The sequence below is a fragment of the Carassius auratus genome, unplaced genomic scaffold (assembly GCF_003368295.1).
Source record: "Carassius auratus strain Wakin unplaced genomic scaffold, ASM336829v1 scaf_tig00033530, whole genome shotgun sequence".
Lineage (NCBI taxonomy): Eukaryota > Metazoa > Chordata > Actinopteri > Cypriniformes > Cyprinidae > Carassius > Carassius auratus.
Genome location: NW_020526086.1, coordinates 141,374 through 168,521, shown reverse-complemented (window position 1 = coordinate 168,521; position 27,148 = coordinate 141,374). Strand labels below are relative to the sequence as shown.

General features: G+C 37.8%; 1 protein-coding gene and 2 pseudogenes across 1 annotated transcript; all 3 read left to right on the top strand.

Annotated features, from left to right (window-relative positions):
- LOC113081242 (zinc finger protein 493-like) overlaps positions 1–14,202 on the top strand; it is a 41,617-nt pseudogene extending 27,415 nt beyond the window's left edge.
- Positions 14,203–15,728: 1,526 nt separating this feature from the next.
- Positions 15,729–17,718, top strand: LOC113081252 (zinc finger protein 239-like; annotated as a pseudogene).
- A 1,459-nt stretch (positions 17,719–19,177) lies between these two features.
- On the top strand, positions 19,178–21,024 carry LOC113081254 (gastrula zinc finger protein XlCGF8.2DB-like). Its single transcript, XM_026253326.1, has 2 exons — positions 19,178–19,474; positions 20,039–21,024. The coding sequence occupies exons 1-2, from the start codon at positions 19,384–19,386 to the stop codon at positions 20,962–20,964; spliced, it is 1,017 nt and encodes a 338-aa protein (XP_026109111.1). The 5' UTR covers positions 19,178–19,383; the 3' UTR covers positions 20,965–21,024.
- Positions 21,025–27,148: the final 6,124 nt, after the last annotated feature.

The following is a 27,148-nucleotide window of genomic DNA, read 5'->3' as shown; positions in this document are numbered from 1 at the left end:
TGAATTTCAAGATGAAAAGTATGATTACAGACTATAGAAAACAGTCTTGCACTGTTTTTTTTTTTTATTATTATTTTTTTACATTTTTATTAGCATAAATTATAATTTTCATTCAGACAGTCTGTTGTTTTTATTTAAACCAGTTATATATAATATCACTGAAATACAATGTTTATAATTTTCTTTTTTTTAATGTTTTGGTTTTGTAAATATATATATATATATATATATTACCTTTCATTGGTCAACTCAATCACTCAGTCACCACTCAACAAAACTGTAGACTTCATGGATTCAGTTCACAGCAAAGAAATACATAAATGAAGAACAAGGACAAAATATTAAATGTCATGGATGAATAAGTAAGAGTAATCGATCAATTTTAAATAGCAGGGTATTTGGAGCCAAATTACAGTGTATAAGAATTTCTTGAGAAAGATTGCAGCATCGTTATTTTATAGTTTTGTACAGAGGTCATTTAGTAAAATCAGCTGAGTTCAGCAACAGCTGCTGCACTTTCTGCTAATGGTGACACTTCAAAGATGGAAGATTTGAGTTTGGGGTAATTTGGTTTCTTTGTCACAAACTAACCCTATATTAAAGTTTCTAATGGAATTGATTCAGTGTTGTGTAGGCGATCACCATGATTGACGTGACCAATGAAATCTTTAGAATCTATGGTGGGCGGAGTCTGTGCTTTAACTGTGTTAAAAAGGTGAGGAATATTCACATGATCCTACAGGACTGGAGCAGACACCAGGAGCAACTGCTGAAAATGACTCATACTATGGTAAAGATGGAGTCTGTTAAAGAGGAGATTGAAGACATGAGTGTTTCAGAACCATCCAGAATAACAAATGAAGATACTGAGGAACAAACAGGTTGGTGTCCATTCTTGGTTCTAAAAGTGACATGACATTCAGCCAAGTATGGTGACCCATACTCAGAATTCGTGCTCTGCATTTAACCCATCAGAAGTGCACACACAAAGAGCAGTGAACACACACACACTGTGAACACACACCCGGAGCAGTGGGTAGCCATTTATGCTGCGGTGCCCAGGGAGAAGTTGGGGGTTCGATGCCTTGCTCAAGGGCACCATGGTATTGCTCAAAAGTCATGGTATTGAGGGTGGAGAGAGCATCATACATGTATTCCTGCCACCCACAATTCCTGCTGGCCCAAGACTCAAACTCACAAGCCTTCGATTGAGAGTCCGACTCTCTAACCATTAGGCCACGACTTCCCTGGGAAGACCTTCTTCGTTGTTGACCTCTAACTGATCATATCAACATTTAATTGTATTAACAAGGAATGAGAGAACATACATTTGACCCATCAAAGATCTGATCCTTCTATAACATATGCATGTTTGTTTCTGAAATTAAATCAGGTTCACAGATTTTTAACCACATCATTTGTTTATTTTAGACTGGATGGAAGTAAAACAGCAAAGATATGAGGTGAATGAAGTGGAGGTGGAATGCTGTAAAATCAAAGGAGAACAGCTGTTCACATGCACTCAGTGTGGAAAGAGTTTCAGACACAAATGTACCCTAAAGAAGCACATGAGGATCCACACTGGAGAGAAACCTTACACATGCACTCAGTGTGGAAAGAGTTTCAGACACAAAGGAAACCTTAAGAAGCACATGAGGATCCACACTGGAGAGAAACCATACACATGCCCTCAGTGTGGAAAGAGTTTCAGTGCAATAGCAAGTCTCAGTTTTCATCTGCGCATCCACTCTGGAGAAAAGCCTTTTAACTGTGATCAGTGTGGTAAAAACTTTATTTCATCATCAAATCTAAAAGCACACCGGATAGTTCATTCAGAAGAGAAGCCTCATGTGTGTTCTTTCTGTGGAAAGAGTTTTTCACTGCTGGCCAGTTATAAACAGCACCAGAAAACACATAATGAAGTGAGAGATCACATGTGTTTTGAGTGTGGAAAGAGCTTTGCTACAGTTGGTCATCTGAAACAGCACCAAAGGATTCACACTGGAGAGAAACCTTACAAGTGCTCCTATTGTGACAAGAGCTTCAACCAGTCTGGAAACCTGAAAGTACATGAGCGAGTTCACACTGGAGAGAAACCATACCACTGTACTCAGTGTGGAAAGAGTTTCACTAAGTCAGTGACTCTTGTGACTCATATTAAAAAACATTGTTCCGTGGGCAAAAGTTTTCTTCAGATTCAATATTTCAAATAAATGATGTGCTATTTAGATTTAGATTTTATGAGATTAGCTCAAATAAACTAATTTTGCTTTGAAATGCCACAAGATTTATGATTTTGTTGTAGAACTGCAAGAAATGTAGTTACTTTATTCTTACAGTGATGTTGTTTATTCTTTGATTAAATGTCTGCTCATTAAGACACTGTCAAAGAAAATTGAAAAATATTAAACAATATATTTTTTATAAATGCATTATTATTATGTATGCAACATAAAAGCTGCATAGGCTCTGTATAATGATGAAAATAAAGATTTTCACTGACATCTCTGATTATGTGAGATTTTTATTGATGTGTTATTTTTATTTCAATTCCATTATTTTAGTTATTCAGTAAAATATATTTTTTTGTAGTGATCCTGTAATTTTTCTCAGAGTTTAATGTGTGAGTTTACAGAAGATTTAAGACATCATCATAATGAATGAGGAGGAAACAGTTGATGACAGTCTTATTGTCAGGAGACATTATTCTGTGTAAACTGCATGAAAATCATATAAAATATGCACATTATAAAATTAATATTTCTATGGAAAATCCTCATAAAAATGAAAACCCTATATATGTGTATGTCATCCTATGAAAGAGAAACTCTAAACTCCAGGTGCAGCCGCTGAAATCTGACACATACTGTGGTAAATATTGAGTTTAGTGAATGGGAGATCGATGACATGAGTGATTCAAAACCATCCAGAATAAATAATAATGATACTGAGGAACAAACAGGCTTTTTTCCAGTCTCGAACCTTCGTTTTTGACAGTTTTGGTAGCTGTGAAATATCGATCAGTGAAATGATCATGACCCGGTATGACATCAGTAACAATTGAATGACAGAACCAAGCTTTGGCTCATCAAATATCTGACAATCACAGACTGTCATCTGTATTCCAGAAGCATGGTTAATTTACTGTCACACATACACTCGGTTGATTAATCCAAACCTTGCTTACTCGAGGTATGCTAGTTCCAAAAACACATACTGTTTTATACAGAAAACTATTAAATATGCCAATAAATAAATAAAAAAAGCATTGTCACGGATGCGCCAGGTCCTTCCACACACTCTACTCATTATCACCGATCACAATAACCAGACTTTTGATTGGCTGCATCTGTCGCCCTCTCATTATCTCTGTTCTATATAAATCAGCCAGTGAGTACGGTCCAACCAGAGAAACACATACATACTCCCTTAACTACTAAAGTTAAGTTATTGTTTCATAATTTTTTTGTTACAGTGTCTGCCATCCTCGACTCTGGGTCAGCCGGGAATTTCATCGACGCCCAGCTGTGCCAACAGCTTATCATCCAGAAAAAAGCCCATTCCACAGAAACTAAAAGTTCAGTCTGTCACCAGAAAACCCTTGAACCGTTCATCAATACAGCATCACACCAACAAAATCACTCTGACAGTGGGTATCCTGCATCAGGACAAAATCAAACTTCTGGTCCTGGAGAATTCTACCGCAGACGTGTTTGGGAGGCCATGGTTAATGGAACATCACCCAGAGCTCTCTTGGGACATGGGAGAGGTAAAACGATGGAGTGATCACTGTTTCCCACAATGTTTTCCTGAGATGCCAAAACCTCATCATCCCCCTCCAAAATTAAAGGTATGCAGCACTACAATAGAAAAGTCCCAAGGATAATATATCTGTTTCTATTCCTCCAGAATATGCAGAATACAGTGACGTTTTCTGTCACAAGAGAGCTTCAAAACTACCACCACATCGGCCATGGGACTGTGCGATTGACCTCCTTCTGGGTGACCCAGTGCCCAACGGCAAAGTCAATTCACTCACCATCCCAGAACAAGATGCAATGGAGAAGTACATCTCAGAAGCTTTGGAGCAAGGGTACATCCGACCATCAACTTCCCCTGCTGCTTCAACATTCTTCTTTGTGGCAAAAAATGATGCAGGACTTCGACCCTGTATTGATTATAGAGGTTTCAAATGTCATCACCCGAAAATTGTTATCCTCTTCCCATCGTCCCAGTGGTGCTAGAACAGCTCCATGGTGCAAAGGTATTTACAAAACTAGATTTACGTAGTGCTTATAATTTTATTTAATTTATTAAATTTTGTGACCCCTACTGGTCACTGGGAATACTTGGTGATGCCATATGGCCTAGTCAACGCACCGTCCGTATTCCAGGACTTTATGCACACTATTTTTAGAGATCTGCTAAATCGTTTTGTGATAGTATACATTCATGACATTTTAATCTATTCAAGTGACCCTGTCGCCCATGTTCAGCATGTTAAAGAAGTGTTGGAAAGATTACGTCGACACACCCTATTCGTTAAAGCTGAAAATTTTGAATTTCCCAAAACAACCATCAAATTCCTTGGTTATCAAGTATCCAGTCACAGAGTGAGTATGGACGAGGGGAAGGTCAGTGATATCAAGAACTGGCCCAAGACCGTCTCAGTGAAGGAACTTCAAAGATTTCTGGGGTTTGCAAACTTTTATCGTAGATTCATCAACAACTTCAGTGTCATCGCATCTCCACTGATGTCTGGTTAACCCAGAAAGTTAACCTGGAATGGTGAAGCAGATGTAGCATTTAACACGCTGAAGAGAAATTCTGCGAGGCGCCCGTCCTCATTCATCCAGATCCAAACAAACCTTTTACTGTGGAGGTAGACGCTTCTTCTACAGGTGTCGGAGCCGTCCTATCCCAGCAGCAGGGGAACCCGGCTTGTCTCCATCCATGTGCTTATTACTCTTAAAAGTTCAGACCGGCAGAGAAGAACTACAATATCGGGAATCAAGAGCTACTAGCGATCAAACTGGCTCTCGAGGAGTGGCGCCATTGCCTTGAGGGGGCGCGTCATCCATTCACAGTATTAACAGACCACAAGAACCTCCAGTATCTGCGTGAGGCAAAAAGATTGAATCCCTGACAAGCCAGGTGGGCCCTCTTTTTTACTCGTTTTGATTTCACCATCTCATATCGTCCTGGTAAAAAAAAATTGTAAGGCAGATGCATTGTCAAGACTGTAATCTTCAGAGGAAGACACCGCGCCTCCTGAAACCATCCTACCTGCAAAGGTTTTTGTCTGCCTCATCGAGTGGAGTGGAGATGATATCATTCCCTATACGCCGAACGCTCCGTTGGGTTGTCCAGCTGGATTAAAGGATGTACCCTTGCATCAACTGACACAACTTATTACCAAATCTCAAGTCTCTCCAGGCACTGGTGATCCCGGCATCCAACAAACCCTCTTGCTGCTAAAACATCGCTTCTGGTGGCCCAACATGGCAGAGGACATCAGAAGGTTTGTGAGGGGGTGTAAGGAGTGTGCCATGGCAAATACACAAAAACATCTGCCCCACGGGAAAACTGTGCTCTTCCTGTTCCCTGTCGTCCATGGTCTCATCTCAGAGTGGATTTCGCCACAGGATTTGCCCACTTCACAAGGTAATACCTGCATATTGTAGTGGTGAGCGATTTTCAAAGATGTTGAGATTAATACCCTTCAAAGCACTGCCGACTGCCATGGAGAGTGCAGAACTTCTGTTTCAACATGTATTCAGGTATTTTTGCCTTCCAGAGGATATTGTTTCGGATCGGGGTCCACAATTTATCTCCTGTGTGTAAATCGTTCTTCAAGCTTCTGAATGTAACCATTAGTCTGTCATCAGGTTATCACCCTCAAACAAACAGCCAGACAGAATGAAAAATCCAGGATTTGAGTCGCTTCCTCCGAACCTTCTGCCATGACCACCAGAACTCTTGGAGCCAGTTCCTACCCTGGTCTGAGTACACACAGAATTCTCCCCGCCAACAGACCACCAGCTTCACCCCATTCCAGTGCGTGCTTGGTTACCAGCCTCCCATGTTCCCGTGGACCGAAGAGCCAAGCGAAGTACCATCTGTTCAACACTGGTTCCGAGAGAGCAAGAGGGTCTGGGACTCAGCACACCACCACCTCCAGGCACAAAACATCCGGCTCCATCTGCCTTGCTGGAAGCTGAGTCCCAAGTTTATTGGTCCATTCGTCATCATAAAGGAGTTCAATCCGGTAGCCTTCCAGCTTCATGTTTCCCAGTTTAAACCATTTTATCCACCTGTCACCTCTCCTGTTTCCCCCACAGGACCTGATGAGGAACCCCCCCCCCCCCCCCCCCCCCCCTCGAAGAGGAAAATACCATCTACACCGTCCAACAATTACTGGATTACAGACGTTGAGGCGGGCGGCTGGAGTACCTGGTGGACTGGGAGGGCTTTGGTCACACAGAGCGATCTTGGGTACCTAGAAACGATATCCTCGACCAAGAGCTCCTGCAAAACTTTCACCACACACATCCTGATAAACCTGCACCCAGACCCAGAGGTTGCAATTCTCGACGTCACGGATCACAGCGGTGGGGGGGGTTGGGTACTGTCACGGATGCGCCGGGTCCTTCCACACACACTACTCATTATCCCCGATCACAATCACCAGATTTTTGATTTGGAAGATGGATAATTTTGACAGATGTGACAGATGGGAAAAAACTCAACTGAGTATCAAACCATTGTGAAAGAGCTTAATTCAGCACCCGTCTGTTCAAGTGCAAGAATTGTTTTTCCTTCAATTATGTCTTGGCATGTATCTTCAAAAAACTGTTACTTATGTCTTAAGTGTGTCACAGTGTCTGGGTTGTGTTCCCTAGGTGTCCACTAGGTGTCCTCCGTTCCCACGGTGTCTGTCATCTTATCACTTCCTGTTCCCTTATTTGGTCACCTTCCTCCTTGTTCTGTTAATTGATTGCTCCTCACCTGTCTCCTGTTTCCCCATTATCCTTCTGTGTATTTATACCCGGTCTGTTTGAGTCTTTGTCATGGAGTCCTTGTCGTATGGATGTTACTTTCCTGAGTCTGCTTTTCCCGTGTGTTTTTGTTTGTGTTTATGTTTTGGATCTTCTGGTTTTGACCCGGCCTGGACTGTTTATTCTTTTGGATTGCCCCTCAAATAAACCTGTTTTACTGCATTTGGATCTCTCCCGTGCTTATTGTATCACCGTACGTGACAGAAGGACTCCATCAAGCAGAGATCCAGCGGTATGCCGGTTCACGCTTCTTCCCCAGCCACCGAGCGGGAGAGAGGCGATCGCTTTGAGGGAACCCACCTGGTCGTGTTTCGCGGGACCAGGGGAGGTCGCCGAGGAGGAGGTGGGCGAGAGGAAGCACAGCACAAGATGGCCGCCGACCCAGCACCGCTGCAGTGCATGACCACCAACCTCGCACCACGAGGCAAAATGGAAGCCAGCCTCACCCCACAGTGCAAGATGGCTGCCAGCTCAGCACCAACGCCCAAGATGGCCGCTGACACCCTTCTCGACTACTTCGAGATGCTATCTAGGATCCTAGAGGTTCCCAAGACGGTTCATGCATGGCTGCTGAGCCAGCGCCTCAGCACAAGATGGCCGCCAACCCAGAGCCACAGCACAAGATGGCCGATTCAACACCTGAGTCTCCAGACAAGGGGCCACCGACTCGCCATCATAGAGGACGGAGGAGGAGGAAACAGGCGTCTACCGTTCCTCAAAGCCCGGAGGACGTTCCCGAGCAGCCCACTGTCGTCCCGGAGGACGTTTCCGAGCGGGCCGCTGCCGTCCAGGAGGACGTTCCTGAGCGGGCCGCTGCCGTCCAGGAGGACGTTCCCGAGCAGGCCGCTGCCGTCTAGGAGGACGTTCCCGAGCGGGCCACTGCCGTCCAGGAGGACGTTCCCGAGCGGACCGCTGCCGTCGCCGAGGCGGTGCCCAATGCTGTTCCAGAGGCCGAGGTGGTGCCCGATGCTGTTCCAGAGGCCGAGGTGGTGCCCGATGCTGTTGAGGCGGTGCCCGAGGCTATTCCAGAGGCCGAGGTGGTGCCCGATGCTGTTCCGGAGGCCGAGGTGGTGCCTGATGCTGTTCCGGAGGTCGAGGCAGTACCCGATGCCGAGGCGGTGCCCGATGCTGTTCCGGAGGCCGAGGCGGTGCCCGATGCCGAGGCGGTGCCCGATGCTGTTCTGGAGGCCGAGGCGGTGCCCGATGCTGTTCTGGAGGCCGAGTCGGTGCCCGATGATGTTCCGGAGTCCGAGGTGGTTCCCGATGCCAAGGCAGTGTCTGTTGCCATTCCGGAGGCCGAGGCGGTGCCCGAGGCCGTTCCCGATGCGGTGCCCGAGACCGCTCCCAAGGACGTTACCGAGGTGGTGCCCGAGGCCATTCCCGATGCAGTGCTCGAGGCCGCTCCCGATGCCATGACCGAGGCAGTGCCCGAGACCGTTCCAGAAACAGTGCCCGAAGCCGAGGCGCCTCAGGTCTTCACAGACAGTCCAGAGTCTAGTGGACTATCTGGAGTCGAGTCAGGTTACAATGGACTCTCAGGAGTCGAGTCAGGTGCCAGTGGACCCTCAGGAGTAAGAGTCAGGAGTACGATGATCCTCCAGAGCCAGGGCCAGTCACCGATGACCCTCCAGAGTCAGGGCCAGTCACCGATGACCTTCCAGAGTCAGGGCTTGTCACCGGGGACCTTCCAGAGTCAGGGCTAGTCACCAGGGACCTTCCAGAGTCAGGGCTAGTCACCGGGGACCTTCCAGAGACAAGTCAAGTCACTGGGTGGTCTGCTGCTCCGCCCAGGGGGACTCCGGCTTCAAACGCTCTGACCACACGGATATGGTGGTCTTCTGCTCCGCCCTGGGGGGGTTTCATTTTACTGTTTGTTTCTTGTTTTGTGTCTTCACTCCTGTCCCTGTTCCCCTCGGTTATTCTGGCCCTCCGTCCCTCCCCCTGAGCCTCCACCTGTCCGCCTCCCTCCTGGTCTCTGTGTTGTCTATCGTGGAGCGTCTGGAAGCCGCTCTGTAGAGGGGGGGTTCTGTCACAGTGTCTGGGTTGTGTTCCCTGGGTGTCCACTAGGTGTCCTCCGTTCCCACGGTGTCTGTCATCTTATCACTTCCTGTTCCCTTATTTGGTCACCTTCTTCCTTGTTTTGTTAATTGAATGTTCCTCACCTGTCTCCTGTTTCCCCATTATCCTTCTGTGTATTTATACCCGGTCTGTTTGAGTCTTTGTCATGGAGTCCCTGTCGTATGGATGTTACTTTCCCGTGTGTTTTTGTTTGTGTTTATGTTTTGGATCTTCTGGTTTTGACCCGGCCTGGACTGTTTATTATTTTGGATTGCCCCTCAAATTAACCTGTTTTACTGCATTTGGATCTCTCCCGTGCTTATTGTATCACCATACATGACAAAGTGAATGTAAACAGTTGAGAAAGAAATCGGATGTGTATCATTATTCTGGGTGCATTGTCTCTTAAAGTGACCGCACCTAATTCACTAGCTGCTGTCGATGTCCTTAATGTTAATTCTAGAAAATATAAGACAGAAAATCACTTACTGCTCTTGAATGAATTATTTTGTAGTTTTAACAATAATTAATCTATATTTAATTTACACAGTGAGAACTATGCACCTTGAACACCCTAAAAACATGTTTAACATTGTTTAAGTTGTTAAATTGCGCCTTTGTTCCATTTATTGATTTGTGCTATTTACATGATTTCGAACAGGGCCCACAGGTACAACCTGCAATGGGGCCCCGCAAGCCCCAGCTAACGGCCCTGCAACTATTAGAAGAAACTCCAGGTGTAGCAGCTGAAATCAGACACATGCTGTGATAAATATTCAGTTTATCAAAGAGGGCCACATTGCTCTAAAAGTTGCCCCATGTATCATCAGCCTACTAACAGAAACAGAGTCGTCATGTTTAACTGAGCTGCTGAAAAGACAATAGTTCCCTGTTTTCACCTCATTCATTATGATGATGTCTGAGATCTTCTGTAAATTGTCACATTTAGATAATTTCATTGTGTGTCAACAGACTGAGAAAAACTACAGGATCAACACTTCATGTGATAATCACCTACTGATGTGTGTTTTTAAGCTTTTTTCCCCTCAGGTAAAGGTTTTTAAAGTACTATGAGAGACTACAGAAACCATTCCTGCATGTTTTTGAAATATAAAAAGATAGAATAAATTAGTATTTTAATTCATCTGTCTGCCTGTTTTGTTCAGACCAATTATATATTATACATTATATTTAACGCTTTGGTTTTTGTGTGTGTGTGTGTTCTTTTCCACCGATTTCATTGGTCAACTCAATCACTCAGTCACCTGCCAACAAAAGAATTCATCAATAAAAGAAGATACATTTCTAGTTCCAATATTATATCTTCTTCAGATATTACTCTTTCAAACAAAAAGTTATCAGCTATGCAAAGTGACCCACATTTGTTCTCTGAACAATGAAAATTTAACAATTTCATATCTCCACATCTCTAGAATTGAAGGATGTCATTAAAAAATTTGAATATTGAAAGAAATGTTTTTTTAAGAACCATTAGCCACATAAAAGGCTATTGAGATATCTTAAAAATTTTGAGATACAGGAGTGCAAAACTTCGTGGAAAAATAAAAACATAAAAATTGTATTCACATTCTTGAACTGTCACAATGGAACAAGTATTGCTGAAGTCAACAGATTGTACTAATAGAATGAAAAATATTTGTGCCAAAATAAAACGATGCTGCCATCTTTCTAAAGTAGTTTTTACCCTGTAATTTGGCTCCAAATTTCACATGAAAATTATCATTTTGACTCTGCTCTACAAAATAATGGATAACTCAGTAAATATCCTTGACATTAAAAATTTTGTCTTTCATATGTATGTTTTGCCATGCAACAAAACCAAAAATTTGAGTTGGGGATGTTTCTGAAATTTGTTTGATCTGACACAAAAAAATGAAACTATAAGGTCACAGGTTTGTACTGGATTTGTTTCAGTGTTGTGTAGAATATCACTGTGATTGAAACAACCAATGAAATCTTCAGAATTTGTGGTGGGCAGAGTTTGTGCTTGGGTTAAAAAGGTGAGGGTTATTCACTTGATCCTACAGGACTGGAGAAGAAGCTGAAGAGGAGGTTGATGACATGAATGATCCAGAACCATCCAGAATAAAACATGAAGATACTGAGGAACAAACAGGTTTGTGTCCATTCTTGATTCTTCATTGTTGACTGCTGACAGACATTAAAGCTTCTGTGCTTATTGTATCACCATACATGACAAAGTGAACGTAAACAGTTGAGAAAGAAATCGGATGTGTATCATTATGCTGGGTGCATTGTCTCTTAAAGTGACCGCACCTAATTCACTAGCTGCTGTCGATGTCCTTAATGTTAATTCTAGAAAATATAAGACAGAAAATCACTTACTGCTCTTGAATGAATTATTTTGTAGTTTTAACAATAATTAATCTATATTTAATTTACACAGTGAGAACTATGCACCTTGAACACCCTAAAAACATATTTAACATTGTTTAAGTTGTTAAATTGCGCCTTTGTTCCATTTATTGATTTGTGCTATTTACATGATTTCGAACAGGGCCCACAGGTACAACCTGCAATGGGGCCCCCGCAAGCCCCAGCTAACGGCCCTGCAACTATTAGAAGAAACTCCAGGTGTAGCAGCTGAAATCAGACACATGCTGTGATAAATATTCAGTTTATCAAAGAGGGCCACATTGCTCTAAAAGTTGCCCCATGTATCATCAGCCTACTAACAGAAACAGAGTCGTCATGTTTAACTGAGCTGCTGAAAAGACAATAGCACCCTGTTTTCACCTCATTCATTATGATGATGTCTGAGATCTTCTGTAAATTGTCACATTTAGATAATTTCATTGTGTGTCAACAGACTGAGACAAACTACAGGATCAACACTTCATGTGATAATCACCTACTGATGTGTGTTTTTAAGCTTTTTTCCCCTCAGGTAAAGGTTTTTAAAGTACTATGAGAGACTACAGAAACCATTCCTGCATGTTTTTGAAATATAAAAAGATAGAATAAATTAGTATTTTAATTCATCTGTCTGCCTGTTTTGTTCAGACCAATTATATATTATATATTATATTTAACGCTTTGGTTTTTTGTGTGTGTGTGTGTGTGTTCTTTTCCACCGATTTCATTGGTCAACTCAATCACTCAGTCACCTGCCAACAAAAGAATTCATCAATAAAAGAAGATACATTTCTAGTTTCAATATTATATCTTCTTCAGATATTACTCTTTCAAACAAAAAGTTATCAGCTATGCAAAGTGACCCACATTTGTTCTCTGAACAATGAAAAATTAACAATTTAATATCTCCACATCTCTAGAATTGAAGGATGTCATTAAAAAATTAGAATATTGAAAGAAATGTTTTTTTAAGAACCATTAGCCACATAAAAGGCTATTGAGATATCTTAAAAATTTTGAGATACAGGAGTGCAAAACTTCGTGGAAAAATAAAAACATAAATATTGTATTCACATTCTTGAACTGTCACAATGGAACAAGTATTGCTGAAGTCAACAGATTGTACTAATAGAATGAAAAAGATTTGTGCCAAAATAAAACAATGATGCTGCCATCTTTCTAAAGTAGTATTTTACCCTGTAATTTGGCTCCAAATTTCACATGAAAATTATCATTTTGACTCTGCTCTACAAAATAATGGATAACTCAGTAAATATCCTTGACATTAAAAATTTTGTCTTTCATATATATGTTTTGCCATGCAACAAAACCAAAAATTTGAGTCGGGGATGTTTCTGAAATTTGTTTGATCTGACACAAAAAAATGAAACTATAAGGTCACAGGTTTGTACTGGATTTGTTTCAGTGTTGTGTAGATGATGACTGTGATTGAAACAACCAATGAAATCTTCAGAATTTGTGGTGGGCGGAGTTTGTGCTTGGGTTAAAAAGGTGAGGGTTATTCACTTGATCCTACAGGACTGGAGAAGAAGCTGAAGAGGAGGTTGATGACATGAATGATCCAGAACCATCCAGAATAAAACATGAAGATACTGAGGAACAAACAGGTTTGTGTCCATTCTTGATTCTTCATTGTTGACTGCTGACAGACATTAAAGCTTCTGTTACAAAGATTAAGTGGCTGTGAAATAATGAGCAATAGGACTGATAAATTATCATCTAAATGATCATATGCACATTTTAATTTCAATAACAAGGAATGATCTAACCTTTGACACATCAAAGATCTGATACTTGATACCCACAGATAAATGTGACCTCTTTTTGGTTTCTGCTATTAAATTGTTTTCACTTTAACTGATTTTAACCACATCTTTTGTTTATTTTAGACTGGATGGAAGTAAAACAGCAAAGTGGAGTGGAGGAGGAGCATTGTAAAATCAAAACTTCAAGAAAAAAAAACAAACCGCTTCACACCTGCTCTCAGTGTGGAAAGAGTTTCAGACACAAAAGAAGCCTTAAGACGCACACGAGGATCCACACTGGCGAGAAACCATACACATGCCCTCAGTGTGGAAAGAGTTTTACTGCAGTATCAGGTCTCAGTTGTCATCTGCGCATCCACTCTGGAGAAAAGCCTTTTACCTGTGATCAGTGTGGTAAAAACTTTCTTTTATCATCAAGGCTAAAAGCACACCTGATTGTTCATTCAGATGAGAAGCCTCATGTGTGTTCTTGCTGTGGAAAGAGTTTTTCACATCTGCTCAGTTATAAACAGCACCAGAAAACACATAATGGAGTGAGAGATCACATGTGTTTTGAGTGTGGAAAGAGCTTTACTAGAACTGATCATCTTGAACGGCACCAAAGGATTCATACTGGAGAGAAAGCTTACAAATGCTCCTATTGTGACAAGAGCTTCATTCAGTCTGGAAACCTGAAAGTACATGAGCGAGTTCACACTAGAGAGAAACCTTACAAGTGCTCATATTGTGACAAGAGTTTCATTCAGTCTGGAAGTCTGAAAAAACATGAGCAAGTTCATTCTGTAGAGAATTGGAAAGAGTTTTACTCAGTCAGTGACTCTTGTGACTCATATAAGAAAACACTCCAAATGAGCAACATTAATTTTCATGACAAATACAGTCAAGTAAATTGTCTGATATAAAGTAGAGTTTGCCTTTCAGGAACAATATATCAATTTAATTTTAAGAATGTGGCGCTCTAAAGTTTTAGAACTATAGAAAGACTTAAGAGTGGAACTTCAGTCAGTTCTTAAGAGTGTGAATAAAATGTTTGTTAAAAATCAAATTTGGGTGCTATATAGGTCTTCCTTAAAAAATAGATATATTCATGTCATTTACAATTTGCTAAGTGTAGAATTTATGAAAAATAAAACAGAAACAACATCTTGCTGTGAGTCTGGGAAGAGCTTTATTGTGTTCAACAAAGTGATCTATGTTTGTGAGAATATAAAGAAAGACCATTGTTGAGTATTTGATTTTTTTTATTAATTGAAATGTCTTGTAATGCTTTTTGATTCGTTGTCAACCAATGCATTGAATAATGAAATACTAGTAGGTTCACTGATTCATATGACGATAGTATATTTGCTCGGTCCAGAGATGTGATTTACTTATATGTTGCCAAATGAAGCGGTTAATAATCTTGAATGAAGGAGGGTTTGTGGAATGTTTTTACCAAATACAGTATATCTCTGGCCGGCACGTGAGAGAATTTGTGTCAGCGCTTAAAGTTTAAATAGCCTACTAATTTAATTAAATGCATTATATTATTATTCAGGCCCTAATATGTTGGCAGAGAGTATCGCAGCATGTTGACACCCATAGAAATGCTTGATTTCCCAATTTGCAAAAGATCTCAGGCATCATCATCATAATGAATGAGGTGAAAACAGGGAATTTTAGGAGACAAAGAGGCTTTTCAGGAGCTCATTTAAATATGATGACCCTGTTTCTAGGTGTAAGATTATGGACAATATCTAAATCTATTGATCTTAATTGATATTCTTTGTGCTGATTGTTTGCGGTTCTCCTACATAACGTCTAAAAAGGTGAAAGTGTGTAATGCACTTATAAATTAAATCAAAATCAGGTCAGAGTAAAAGGTTTTGGGTAATTTATTCTCTTTTTTCCAAACACAGTGCTCTACACTCCAGTTGGTGCATTGACTACCACACAATGTAAAAGAAGATCATCCTAAGAATAAATAAAAGAAATCGACTGAAATATAAAAATATGAGAATCTGAAAGAATGATCAGAATCTGAAAACTGTTCGGGCTAAGTTCATTGCATTAATTTCCAATAGTGTGAAAATTAGTGCATGTCTAAGGAGTCAATTTAACGCCGTATATATACGCAAAAAAAAAAAAATACGTTTATACAAAAGAAAATAAAGTTTTGCAAACGAAAATTACAAAACATAAATGAAACAGCGCAAAAGCAATGATTTTGCAATACATATTTTCCATGGTCATATCTATTAATTTATTTGCAACGCTGCTTTTATTTTGCGTGTCAGTCTAGTTTGAGCTTGCCATACCATTTTTCCTTTGCGCTTCACTTTTCTGCACGTCTCACTGAGGCACTGTTTTGACGTGTGGGCGGAGTCAAGGGACGGGGGCGTGTACAACATGCCTCCGTGCAAGTGACGTCATCGGCCCGAGACGCAGGTCCAGTCATGATGAGCAGAGGCTTGCGAGTGGATCGTTTGTTTTTATTCAATAGCATTAAAACAGTTCCAGAAGCATCCAGAATAAAACATGAAGATACTGAGGAACAAACAGGTCGGTGTCCGTTCTTGATTCTTCGTTGTTGACAGTTTTGGTGGTAACTTTGTCACGTGTTGTGCGTAGCCTGAGTTTATGGACATACGCGCACACAAAGTTCAATTCTGCGCTTTTTCAGGAAATCATGGAAAGATGAACGAGATTCATAATGCAGTGAAACAACTCGTTGCGTGATATAGCCAATTAAAAGCAGTTATATGCCCTTAAAATTAAAACGATTGAGGCAAACATTGCCCTGCATATGAGGTTTTACCTGATTTATATTGTATCTCAGTTAACACACTTGCCTACGTCTGCAAGATGTCTGTTAAAGATCACTTCAGAGATCGCATTCACTGTGTTACTTTATTTAGAGCATTGTTTCATATAAAAATGCATTTAATATTCACACACCACACACACACACATATATATATACTATTAAAGGAATAGTTAACCCAAAAATAAACTTTTCTTTTTCTAAAGCTACTTTTTCCAGTATCTATTTAATGCTTTTCTCATGTAACACATTTTTTTAATTATAATCTTTTTTGGAATGTAAACCTAATTTAATTAAGATGTGATACAGATTCTCTGTTGCTTTCTGCTGTTAAATCAGGTTTCTCTTAAACTGATCCTAACTTTTTTTCAGACCAGATGGAAGTAAAACAGCAAAGACATGAGGTGAATGAAGTGGAGGAGAAACATAACTTCAAAACTCAAAGAACAAAAGCCAAACAGCTGCACACCTGCTCACAGTGTGGAAAGAGTTTCATACACAAAGGAAACTTTAAGACGCACACGAGGATCCACACTGGAGAGAAACCACACACATGCACTCAGTGTGGAAAGAGTTTCACTGATGCATCAGGTCTCCGTTATCATCTGCACATTCACTCTGGAGAAAAGCCTTTTAACTGTGATCATTGTGGTAAAAAGTTCATTTCTTTATCACGTCTAAAGGCACACCAGAAAGTTCATACAGATGGGAAGCCTTATGTGTGTTCTTACTGTGGAAAGTGTTTTTCACTGCTGAACAACTGTAAACGGCACCAGAAAATACACACCGGTGAGAAAGATCATGTGTGTTGTGAGTGTGGGATGAGCTTCACTACAGCTGCTGATTTAAAAATGCATTTAAGAATTCATACTGGAGAGAAACCGTACAAGTGCTCCTACTGTGACAAGAGTTTTATTCGGTCCACACACTTGAAAACACATGAGCGAGTTCATACTGGAGAGAAACCATACCACTGTACTCAGTGTGGAAAGAGTTTCGCACGTACCGAAGGTCTCAAAAATCATATGCTCTGTCACGCTGGAGAAAAGCCATTTAACTGTGATCAGTGTGGTAACAAGTTTATTTCTTCATTACTTTTAAAAAAACACCTGACAATTCATTCAGAGGAGAAGCCTTATGTGTGTTCTTACTGTGGAAAGTGTTTTACACTGGCGAACTACTGTAAACGGCACCAGAAAATACACACCGGTGAGAGAGATCATGTTTGTTGTGAGTGTGGAAAGAGCTTTTTTACAGCTGCCAAATTAAAAATGCACTTAAAAGTTCATACTAGAGAGAGACCTTAAAAGCGCTCGTCTGGAAACCTGAATGTACATGAGCGGGTTCAAACTGGAGAGAAACCATACCACTGTACTCAATGTGTAAAGAGTTACAAACATTTATGTAGTCTGGTGACTGATATGGAAAATAGTTGTTCTGTGTCACGGTGAGCAAAAAATAAATAACAATAATCATAATAATAGTGAGATTTAGATAAAGCAAACCTGAAGTTAAAATGACCGTGTGTTCTCTGACAGTTTTGTTGTTTTATTTTGAAGCTGTGAGAAAAAAGTGATATTGAGTTGTATTTGTAACAGATGGATATTTATTTTTAAATACACACATTTCTAACGCCCACTTTAAGTATGATTAAGAATGTTTTTTGTTTTTTTACTTGATGTTGAGAAATTGCTTGTTTCTCATGTAAGGGTTCTGTATAACAAAATAATAAAACTACAATTTCATTGAGAACTACTTTGTTTTTGTGTGATTTTATGCAATGTGCTAGTCCCTTACAGTACTTTATTATAATGTTTAACCTGTTATTCTAATATATATATATATATATATATATATATATATATATATATATATATATATAATATTAAAATTGTGAAATGTCTCAACAACTTGCTATTTTTGTAATTTTGAAAGTTCCAAAAAAAAAAATAGAACGTTCAGAATCTGATTCAGTCTTTGGAACGTTAGTGCATGTAAGTATCCAGTAGGTGGCAGAATACACTAAAATGTTCTATAGTTTTCCACACAAATCCAAAAGATTACAGTTCTGGGTTATATCACGATTATATTTCTTCTTATAAAGCTGTTTATATGCTGATAATATACAGCTTTACTTAAATATGTCACTTTTTTTCTCCTTTTTTTTTATTAATGGGTCTCAGTATCAGGCCATTATCAGTGAAGCCCCTCCCACAACAATTCACCTCTAAACACTGATGAATATTCACAACATCTTACAACAGCAGGACAAACTCCAGGAGCATCAGCTGAAATCTGTTAAAGATGGAGCTTGTTAAAGAGGAGAATCATGAAGAATGAATCATGAAGATACTGAGGAACAAACAGGTTGGTGTCCATTCTTGATTCTTCATTCTTGACTGTTTTGTTAGTTGTGAAGTAATAAGTAGTGGGTCTAAACTGGATGATAAATGCAGTTTTCACTGATTCTAGCTTGTTTATTAGACTGTGCCCCTGCTCACAGTGTGGACAGAGTTACTCACCACTAAAAGGCATCAGAAAAAAACACAATGGAGAGAAACCGTATCAGTGTGAAAAGACTTTCACAAATACAGATAGTCTCAAAAATCATCTGCACGTTCACAGAGGAAAGTCGTTTAACTGTGATCAGTTTGATAAAGATTTTAATTCTGTGTCACAGTGAGCAAATATGATCTACAAAGTATGCTTTCCAAAATAAAAAAACCTACGTCTTGTATTAATTTCTTCTGAAACATTTCTGTCATATGCACATAAACTGACAGTCACCACTGATAAGCTACTGCTAAATATTGTAGAAACTTAATTTTCTGTAAACTTTCTTTGCAATGATTTATATCATAAAAAGCGCTATATAAATAAACTTGAATTTAATTTCTTTTGTAGGTTTTGAAGGAGCACATGTAAACCAATGTATTTTTAAAATATATGCCTGCGTAGTGTCATATTTTCTCCTACCACATGGTTCATATTACTTTAGTGTACATATTAGTGCCTAAATGGTAAATTTGAGTGTTTATTCATTTTTCTATTTTTTTGTAAAGGTACTGCCCCAGTTCAGTTCAGTAAAAGTAATGTTTGAGATTTGAATCCACATCAAAGGAGTTTTATCTTTCCGCGCCCCCTTGAGGAAGACGAGCCAATAACAGCTGCTGCTCAGTGAGTCACGCGCATGCGCGCTACGACAGATGTTCACGACACTGGAGGACGCGTTCACAGCAGCAGCATGAAAACTGCAGTTCTTACAACTGGCTGACATATTATGATAAGGATGGAGATTTTTAAAGAGGAGATTGATATGTGTGATCCAGAACCATCCAGAATGAATCATGAAGATACTGAGGAACAAACAGGTTGGTGTTCATTCTTTAATTTTCATTGTTCACTGAAGACTGATCAACTGATGAAGGTGGCTGTAGTTATAAAATAATAGCAACTTTCAAATAATAATATAAAGGTAGGTAAATGAAATGCATTTCTGTAAACATAACCTTTTATAGCAATTACCTTCCTTCCCATAAATGCCTGACAATGGAAGCCCATTTAGTCCACAAAATAAAAAATAAATTGTTATCGCGATTTTTCATCTCACAAATGTTTTTCTCACAATAATTATATTTTATAATTTATATAAAATTGAGGTATAAACGTATGTTAAAAAAGTTTCAATTGTTTGATTAAAAAATACAATTACCCTTTTAAAACCCAATGCAAATGCACAGTACTCAGATATAAACTCAATTTAGAGAAGAAAAGTTTATTTTCATAAATTGCGAGAAAAAAAGTCTGAATTGTAAGGTATAAACTCGTAAATGTAGTCATTTTTTTTTTAATCCTTTGACAGAAACAAGCTTTCACACTTGACCTCTTCCTCACATTTTCATTTGTAAAGATTTATTTCCTATGTTCATCCTTAGACCTGACGGAAGCGAAGGAGGAACATTTAAAACCTAACGAAGAGGAAAATTATTTCTCCCAAAGACCAGAAGCCAAAACCCCCTTCGCCTGCCCTCAATGTGAAAAGAGGTTCACACAGAAAGGAAGTCTCATTAGTCACCTCAGAATTCACACCGGAGAGCGTCCCTACACGTGTCCGCACTGCGACAGGAGCTTCACCCGTAAATACAGCCTGAATGTGCACCTGAGAGTCCATACTGGAGAGAAACCATACGCTTGTTCTCAATGTGCAAAGACTTTCACGCAAAAGGAACACCTGAATAATCACATACGAATTCACGCTCGAGAGAAACCCTTCGTGTGTCAACAATGTGGAAGTGGTTTCACACGTAACGACAGCTTGAAGAACCACTCCAGAATCCACACTGGCATAAAACCCTTTATTTGCCCTCGGTGTGGAAGGAGTTTTAACTGGGCTCACAATTTCAACAGCCACCTGCGCTCTCATGCTGAAGTGAAGCCTTGTGATCAATGTGGCGAAAAATGTCCATCTGCGTCCGCTTTAAGATATCACCTCCAAGCTCATGCAAACAAAAGACTTTACTTCTGTCCTTCATGTGGAAAGAGTTTTGCAAGGCTGGACTCTTTTAAAGTGCACCAGAAGTTGCATAGCGGCGTGAGACCTCACGTGTGCCCAGACTGCGGCCGGACGTTTAATAAAGCCACCAACTTGAAAGAGCACCAGAAGATTCATTCTGGAGAAAGACCGTACACGTGTTCGCTCTGTGACAAGAGTTACAGCCAGTCGGGATCCCTGAAAGCACACAAGCGGGTTCATACCGGAGAACGACCGCATCGCTGCGCTCAGTGTGGGAAGAGCTTCTTCAAATCGAGTCATCTGTTGGCACATACAGAAATACACCGTCCAAAGGCTTCACAGCGATAAACCACAAACAGACTTGGAACTTTCTAAGAAGATATTGTCTGGTGCAAGTGCAGTGTTTTGTGTGGACAATGTAAAGCATATATATATATATATATATATGCATGATAGCTGAAATAACATATAGAGACGTAAAAAACAAGACGTTTTTTCATGCACTGGTCAATTTTGAGATTAGATTTTTTTTTAGACTTGTGGACAGAAAATATTCTAAATACACCTTTAAAAAATTATTTTATTGCACTTTATGTACCTGCATCTGATTACATACAGTTTTCTCAAAATATTTTTTTCCCCTCCACTTCAGCTGCAGTTTTACACACACACACACACACAAACACACACCACATGTTATTTCTATCTATGTTCTGATGCTTTTTATAGAGGGGTTTGTTCATATACCATTCTCCTGATATATATTTAACATTTTATTCCTGAAAACATTTTGAAAATGCATTATTTTCTGGCTTTTAGACTGTTTTTTTTAATTTATAGAGTGATAAAAAGTGTGATAAAAACCTCTAATGTGTCAACAAAATGAAAGGAATTTTTAACCTGACTTTATCCAGTGTTCAGATTGGTATGAAAATAAGTGCAAATTTAATCAGATAAAGCATCATAAGACTTTTAGGTATGCTGATATATATGTTTAATATGACCATTTTCACCTGCAGTGTTTTACATGTTTTACAAAATACATAATTTTCATAAAATATCCCTGTATTACTTCTGTAGCGGAACTGACATTGAACTGCCTCCAGGGGGCGCTAACAGTCCACAATGCATTTATAGTTTATGGTTTATCCTGCAACAAAACTTTAGCTGATGTACATGGTCATGTGCAAATTTAATAATGGATAATGGTTGTGATTAATTAATGATTGGCATTTTGCAATCTGTGTTTAAAGAATATGAGCTATTATGTAAAAATTGCAATTTTCGGAGCGTTGTGGAATAAATAAGTGTTTCCTACTTTTACTCCTTTTTACAGTAAGTTCTGGTGCTCTCTGGGTGCCCTGCCCTTCACAAAAGCAAGTAAGTTTTACATTTTGTCCGATAATCTGGTGTTGAAGCATTGCAAATGATGATATGCATCACTTATAAATTAGTTTGGCAGTAAAAAACAGTTCCTGTCCAGAAAATGAACTCTGTATTTCTAATATATTTCTATCTTTCTAATATCTAATATTCTAATATCTCTCTGAATAATGTCAGGGTTGATGTTTTTTGATGATAAGCAGGTGAATATAAACATCACTGATCATCACTCTGTTTAACAGGTTGGTCAACTCTGTCCTCAGCTGATAATAATGAGGACAGAGTAATGTTGTTGCATTTAATTTATTTTCTGTTCTTAAAAAAATGTGTTTGTAAAATTCAACATTATTTCCTTATTTTATTATTTTCTCTCTTCCTCTTTGGTGTTTTGATTGCTTCCTGTTTGTGAGAGGAGACCAACGGTTATAGTTAACTAAAATTGTAAAAATATATATATATATTTTGGTAAAATTTTGGTAATTTAAAGAGATCTGAAGTAAAATCAAATAAAAAATATTAGATTGTAAATGAAATTTGAAGTTTAGAAATGTTGACTTGGCAACTATCAGAAAATTTGTGCTGAAATGAATAAAACTTAAATAAATTAAAGTTAAAAAGATATATGCAAAAAAATTATAATAAAATTAATAAAAATGACAAAAGGGTATCACAAAATTATATATATATATAAAAAAAAGTTAAAATAAAAACTGAAAATATAAAAATAAAAGTTCATTTATAAATTGCATAAATTAAAGCTAAATAGAAACATTTAAAAACAATTAATAAAAAATGCCAAAAGCGAATAACAAAATTGAAAAAAAACTTATAATAGAAAAATAAGTTAATTTTAATAATTTTATAGAATTAAAGCTAAATAGAAACTTTTAAAAAAAATTAAGAGCGCATTACAAAATTGCAAAAAAAAATTATTGAAAACGTATAATATAAAAAATAAAAGTTCATTTTACTGTGTGAAATATAAGTTATATAGAAACTTAAAAAAAGAAAAAATATTAATGAAAAATCACCAAATCATAAACTTAAAAACAAAAACTAATAAATAATAAATAAATAATGTAAATTAAAACTGAAAATATAAAAATAAATCAATTTAAATATTGTATAAACATTATAATAGACTGTAAATATTACTTGGGGGAAATTTGACTGTTTGGAAGTATCTGGCACTGTAATTTAGAATATATGAAGTGAAATAGTATGCAGTGTACAATGCTAGACGTTTCAGACGGTATAATGCTGCTTCACTGTGTTGTATGTTCAATCCTTTGAGGTCACCTCATAAATAAATATGCTGCTTATGCTGCACTTTTTGATGTACTGCACATTTGTTTAAATATAGGAGGTCGTTCAGGTTGTTTGTGAATATAGAAAATACTCAAACTGCAGAAATAGCATGGGAGTAGTTTGCTATTGCAAGCGTATTCTCTGATGTGTCAGATCTCAGCTCACACACTGTGTGTCTACTCTGTAGACTAAAGAGACGTTTGGGAAAGAGGATTGTTATTTACTCCAGGTATTTCTTTTGATTGTTTCAGTGCAAAATTATATTTTTTCTGTGTCAATACATATTAGTTTGTAGGACTCACAGGACGAGTGGGTGGGGCCTCTGTAAGGGGGCGGAGACATGGCCTGGAAGGCGGAGCCTGAGACCACGCCCACTGTTCGCTCAGCCAGTACTAACCAAGTAAGATCCTACTCTGTTACTAATCATTAGATCACTAATGTCTCCCCAAATATTATTTTGCTTTCAGTGAGAACAGATTTATGGTTTCTCTCTTGTGTTCTCCAGAATTAATGGAGGCGGTTTATCACACAGCAGGTCAGTGTGATCCGATTACTATCATTGCTGTGCTCTGTAATCACAGTCTTCAGAAAGACATGGAGATTATGAGAGAGCGAGCGAGAGACTGTGATTGTTGTCCTACACAGTAAAGCCACTTGTGGAAACTTCAGTACTATTATTATTTGAATTGAAGAGCTCTCTCCGAGCGACCAGAAGTCAGTCGTGTTCAGTGAGGGCTGATGCCTCGCACTTGTGCCCAGATTTTCCAAAACGCTGACTACGATCAAGAATAGTCTCGTTTTTATAGCCTCAGTCTGTTTGACCTTTCCTAGAGAGACGAATGGATGACCTTTGAAGACGGCATCCCAGGCGGAGAGACATCTTGGAAACAGCCTTGAATGCTGGTATAGCATTAAAATAAACAAGCAAACAGTTTGTGAAACTGTGCTGCTGTTAGTATTCAGACCTATTTAAGCAAAACGCATTCCTCATTGCTGTGCATCTCTGCAGAAATTGCATTTGTAAGCGTTTTGCATTGCTTGCATTACTTTTGCACAACAATTTGTATTGCAAATGCTTGCAGTTAACAATAATTCATCGTCCATTGGTTTATATTTCATGCGCAGAAAGCTGAGAAAGTATTTTAAAATAAAACTGTAATATTTATTATCTTTTCCTTGATGCAAACAGCTATTAAACTGGGTTCAGACCAAGCAATCAAAGTGTTAAAATAAGCACTTTTGTTGAGGGTGTTTGTGTTTATCACAAGAAAAATGATAAATTAATTTTTACTCATTATTTCGGTGAAATTTACGAGCAACTCCTGAGTGAAAATAGTTTCAAAGTTAATCCTACTTTAGTTTTTATTATTTTCTCAACAGTCCAGCAATGTCCTTTGACATTTATGGTATTATTTTGTATTATTATTATTAGACACTCTTAAATTCAGTGGATTAGACATCCGTTTTGAAGATTAAATTGTAATTAAACCATTAAGAATGGAATAGAGCTTCATATCTGGACTATATTGAATCTCATCTTCACCCTAATATACTACAATGAATATTGTAATTGTTTAACTGTCTAGACATTTAATTTTTCTGCCCTATTCATTTTTTTCTCTCTTTGCCTAATGTGTTTCATATGGGATAGTACTGTTTTATTTAATAATCTGAGCTGTTTTTTTTTTTGGTTTGTTTCTTTCCGGCGACATCTTGTAATTTTTTATTACATTAAAAATTCTATAAATAAATTTATAAAATAAAAAATTATATATAATTTATAATATATATTTTTTTGCATATTTTGTAGAGCGTCCATGCAATGTGTGTTGTGAATGCTTGCACCAAACAACAATTCATCTTCCACTGTTTTATATTTCACGTGCAGAATGCTGAGAAAAGTATTCAGGTTTATGTAATGCCAGATCAGATTAACGTAGGCCATAAAAACTCATTTTCTCAGTCTCTTTTCTCTCAGAGTTGTGTCCAGTTTCATGTAATTCACCCCAAAATGTCACAAAAAAGACAAATTGGCGTTTACATGTCAGTTAAATAACCTCTTCATCTTTAAATGGGTTGTTTGTGACAGAAATAAGGGTACGATATATAAAGTAACCCATGCTCATAAAGCTTTGTTGGCATTCATTTTTCATGATTCTTTACATGCATTTTCTTTTTGTCATTTAAATATCTCTTTACTTCAACACCGAGATGTTGTTTCCCTTCGCTGATAGATGCAGAACAGTGTTTCCTCATTTGACTCCGATGAAAAGAACTAGCTTATAATAGTTATTTGTTTATGAAACTGAGCAAATCATTGCTGTGTGCCACCAATAAGGACATTAGAAGCAATATTGTCATATTAGCTCTAGATTATGTAGCAGTTTTTTGCCATTTAGTTTTTATTTTATACATATATGTTCTGAAATTAATCAGACTTTTGAATCAAGCATTACAGATTTTGATTTTAAAAATAAAGTATGTGAAAATCAGAAAACTCCAGTGAATGACAATGAAAAAAAACAGCAAAATATAAAGTAATGATTTATATTTATTAATTATACGTTTAAAATACAATATATTTTACTTTTATTACAAAATAATATATTTAAATGTTATTTTAATATATTGTAATATGATGTATATTAAAATATCAAATACTAATATATTAATATATTTTATATTCATTGCTAAATAATTGCACATCTATTTAAATGTATTACAAAAAATATATTTGAATAATATTTGAATAATTATATTTAAATATAAATGTATAATTTAAAATGTTAATATAAATTTATAATAATGTATAAAAATGTATAGTTAATGTAAATAACTATAAATAAATAACTTTAAATAATCTGTTAATTTCTATTGAGATTTGTATTTAAAAAGCAGCTGGATTCAGAGTTGTTATGGTTTACTAAAACTAAAATCATAAAACAACATTGCGTTAATTGTTATTATAGGTAACTAAAATATAATACATAAAGTAAGAAATAACAGAAATAAAGTATGAAGATGTTTAGTTGCGTTAGTAGCATTATTTATTTAAAGTTAGTTTAACTTGATGTATTAAAATAACTAAAACCAAAATATTAATAAATTAATTTAAAATGAATGAAGACTATATAGACTTATTTAAAACAAACACAAACTTAATTTATTTAGTTCAACTTCATGTATTAAAATAAATAAAACTGCCGCTGAAACAAAATCTAAACTATATAGATATATATATATAAACACAAAATTACTAAAATTTTAATTGTATCTTAATGTTTCTAAAATAACATTGGCTGGAAATCATTTATTTTTAATGCTGATGCTATGCAGTAAACTTGACCTTTTTAGCATCATGCAAACGAGCAGCAATGGAAATACTGTTATTAGCCTGTATATATTAAAGCACATTTAATTTTAAAGTCCAGTGTTAAAAAATACATTAAAATGCATGATGTCTAGAAATATGCGGCTGCTTAAATACATCAGGAATGAGTTTCTGAACAAGCAGCCTGCGGTTGTATATTCGTCTGAGCTCGTAAGACAGACTGGCATCAGCAGATGGTGAGGAACAATCTCTCAGTCTGGCTCTGATGTGGTTTGGTGTTTCTCTGATTTTCTACTAAAATCCATTATAAGAAACTGAGACGTCACAGTCGCCTTGGACATGAGAAATATAAAAGTGACAAACATTTGCACATTTTAGAGGCACATCTTTCCATCTCTCTCTCTCTCTCTCTCTCTCTCTGCCAAGTTACCATGTATTCATTTCCTCAATTTCACCAGTAGCAGCAGCCAAATTGTGTGTGTGTTTGTGTAATTGCATGTAGAGCTGCGT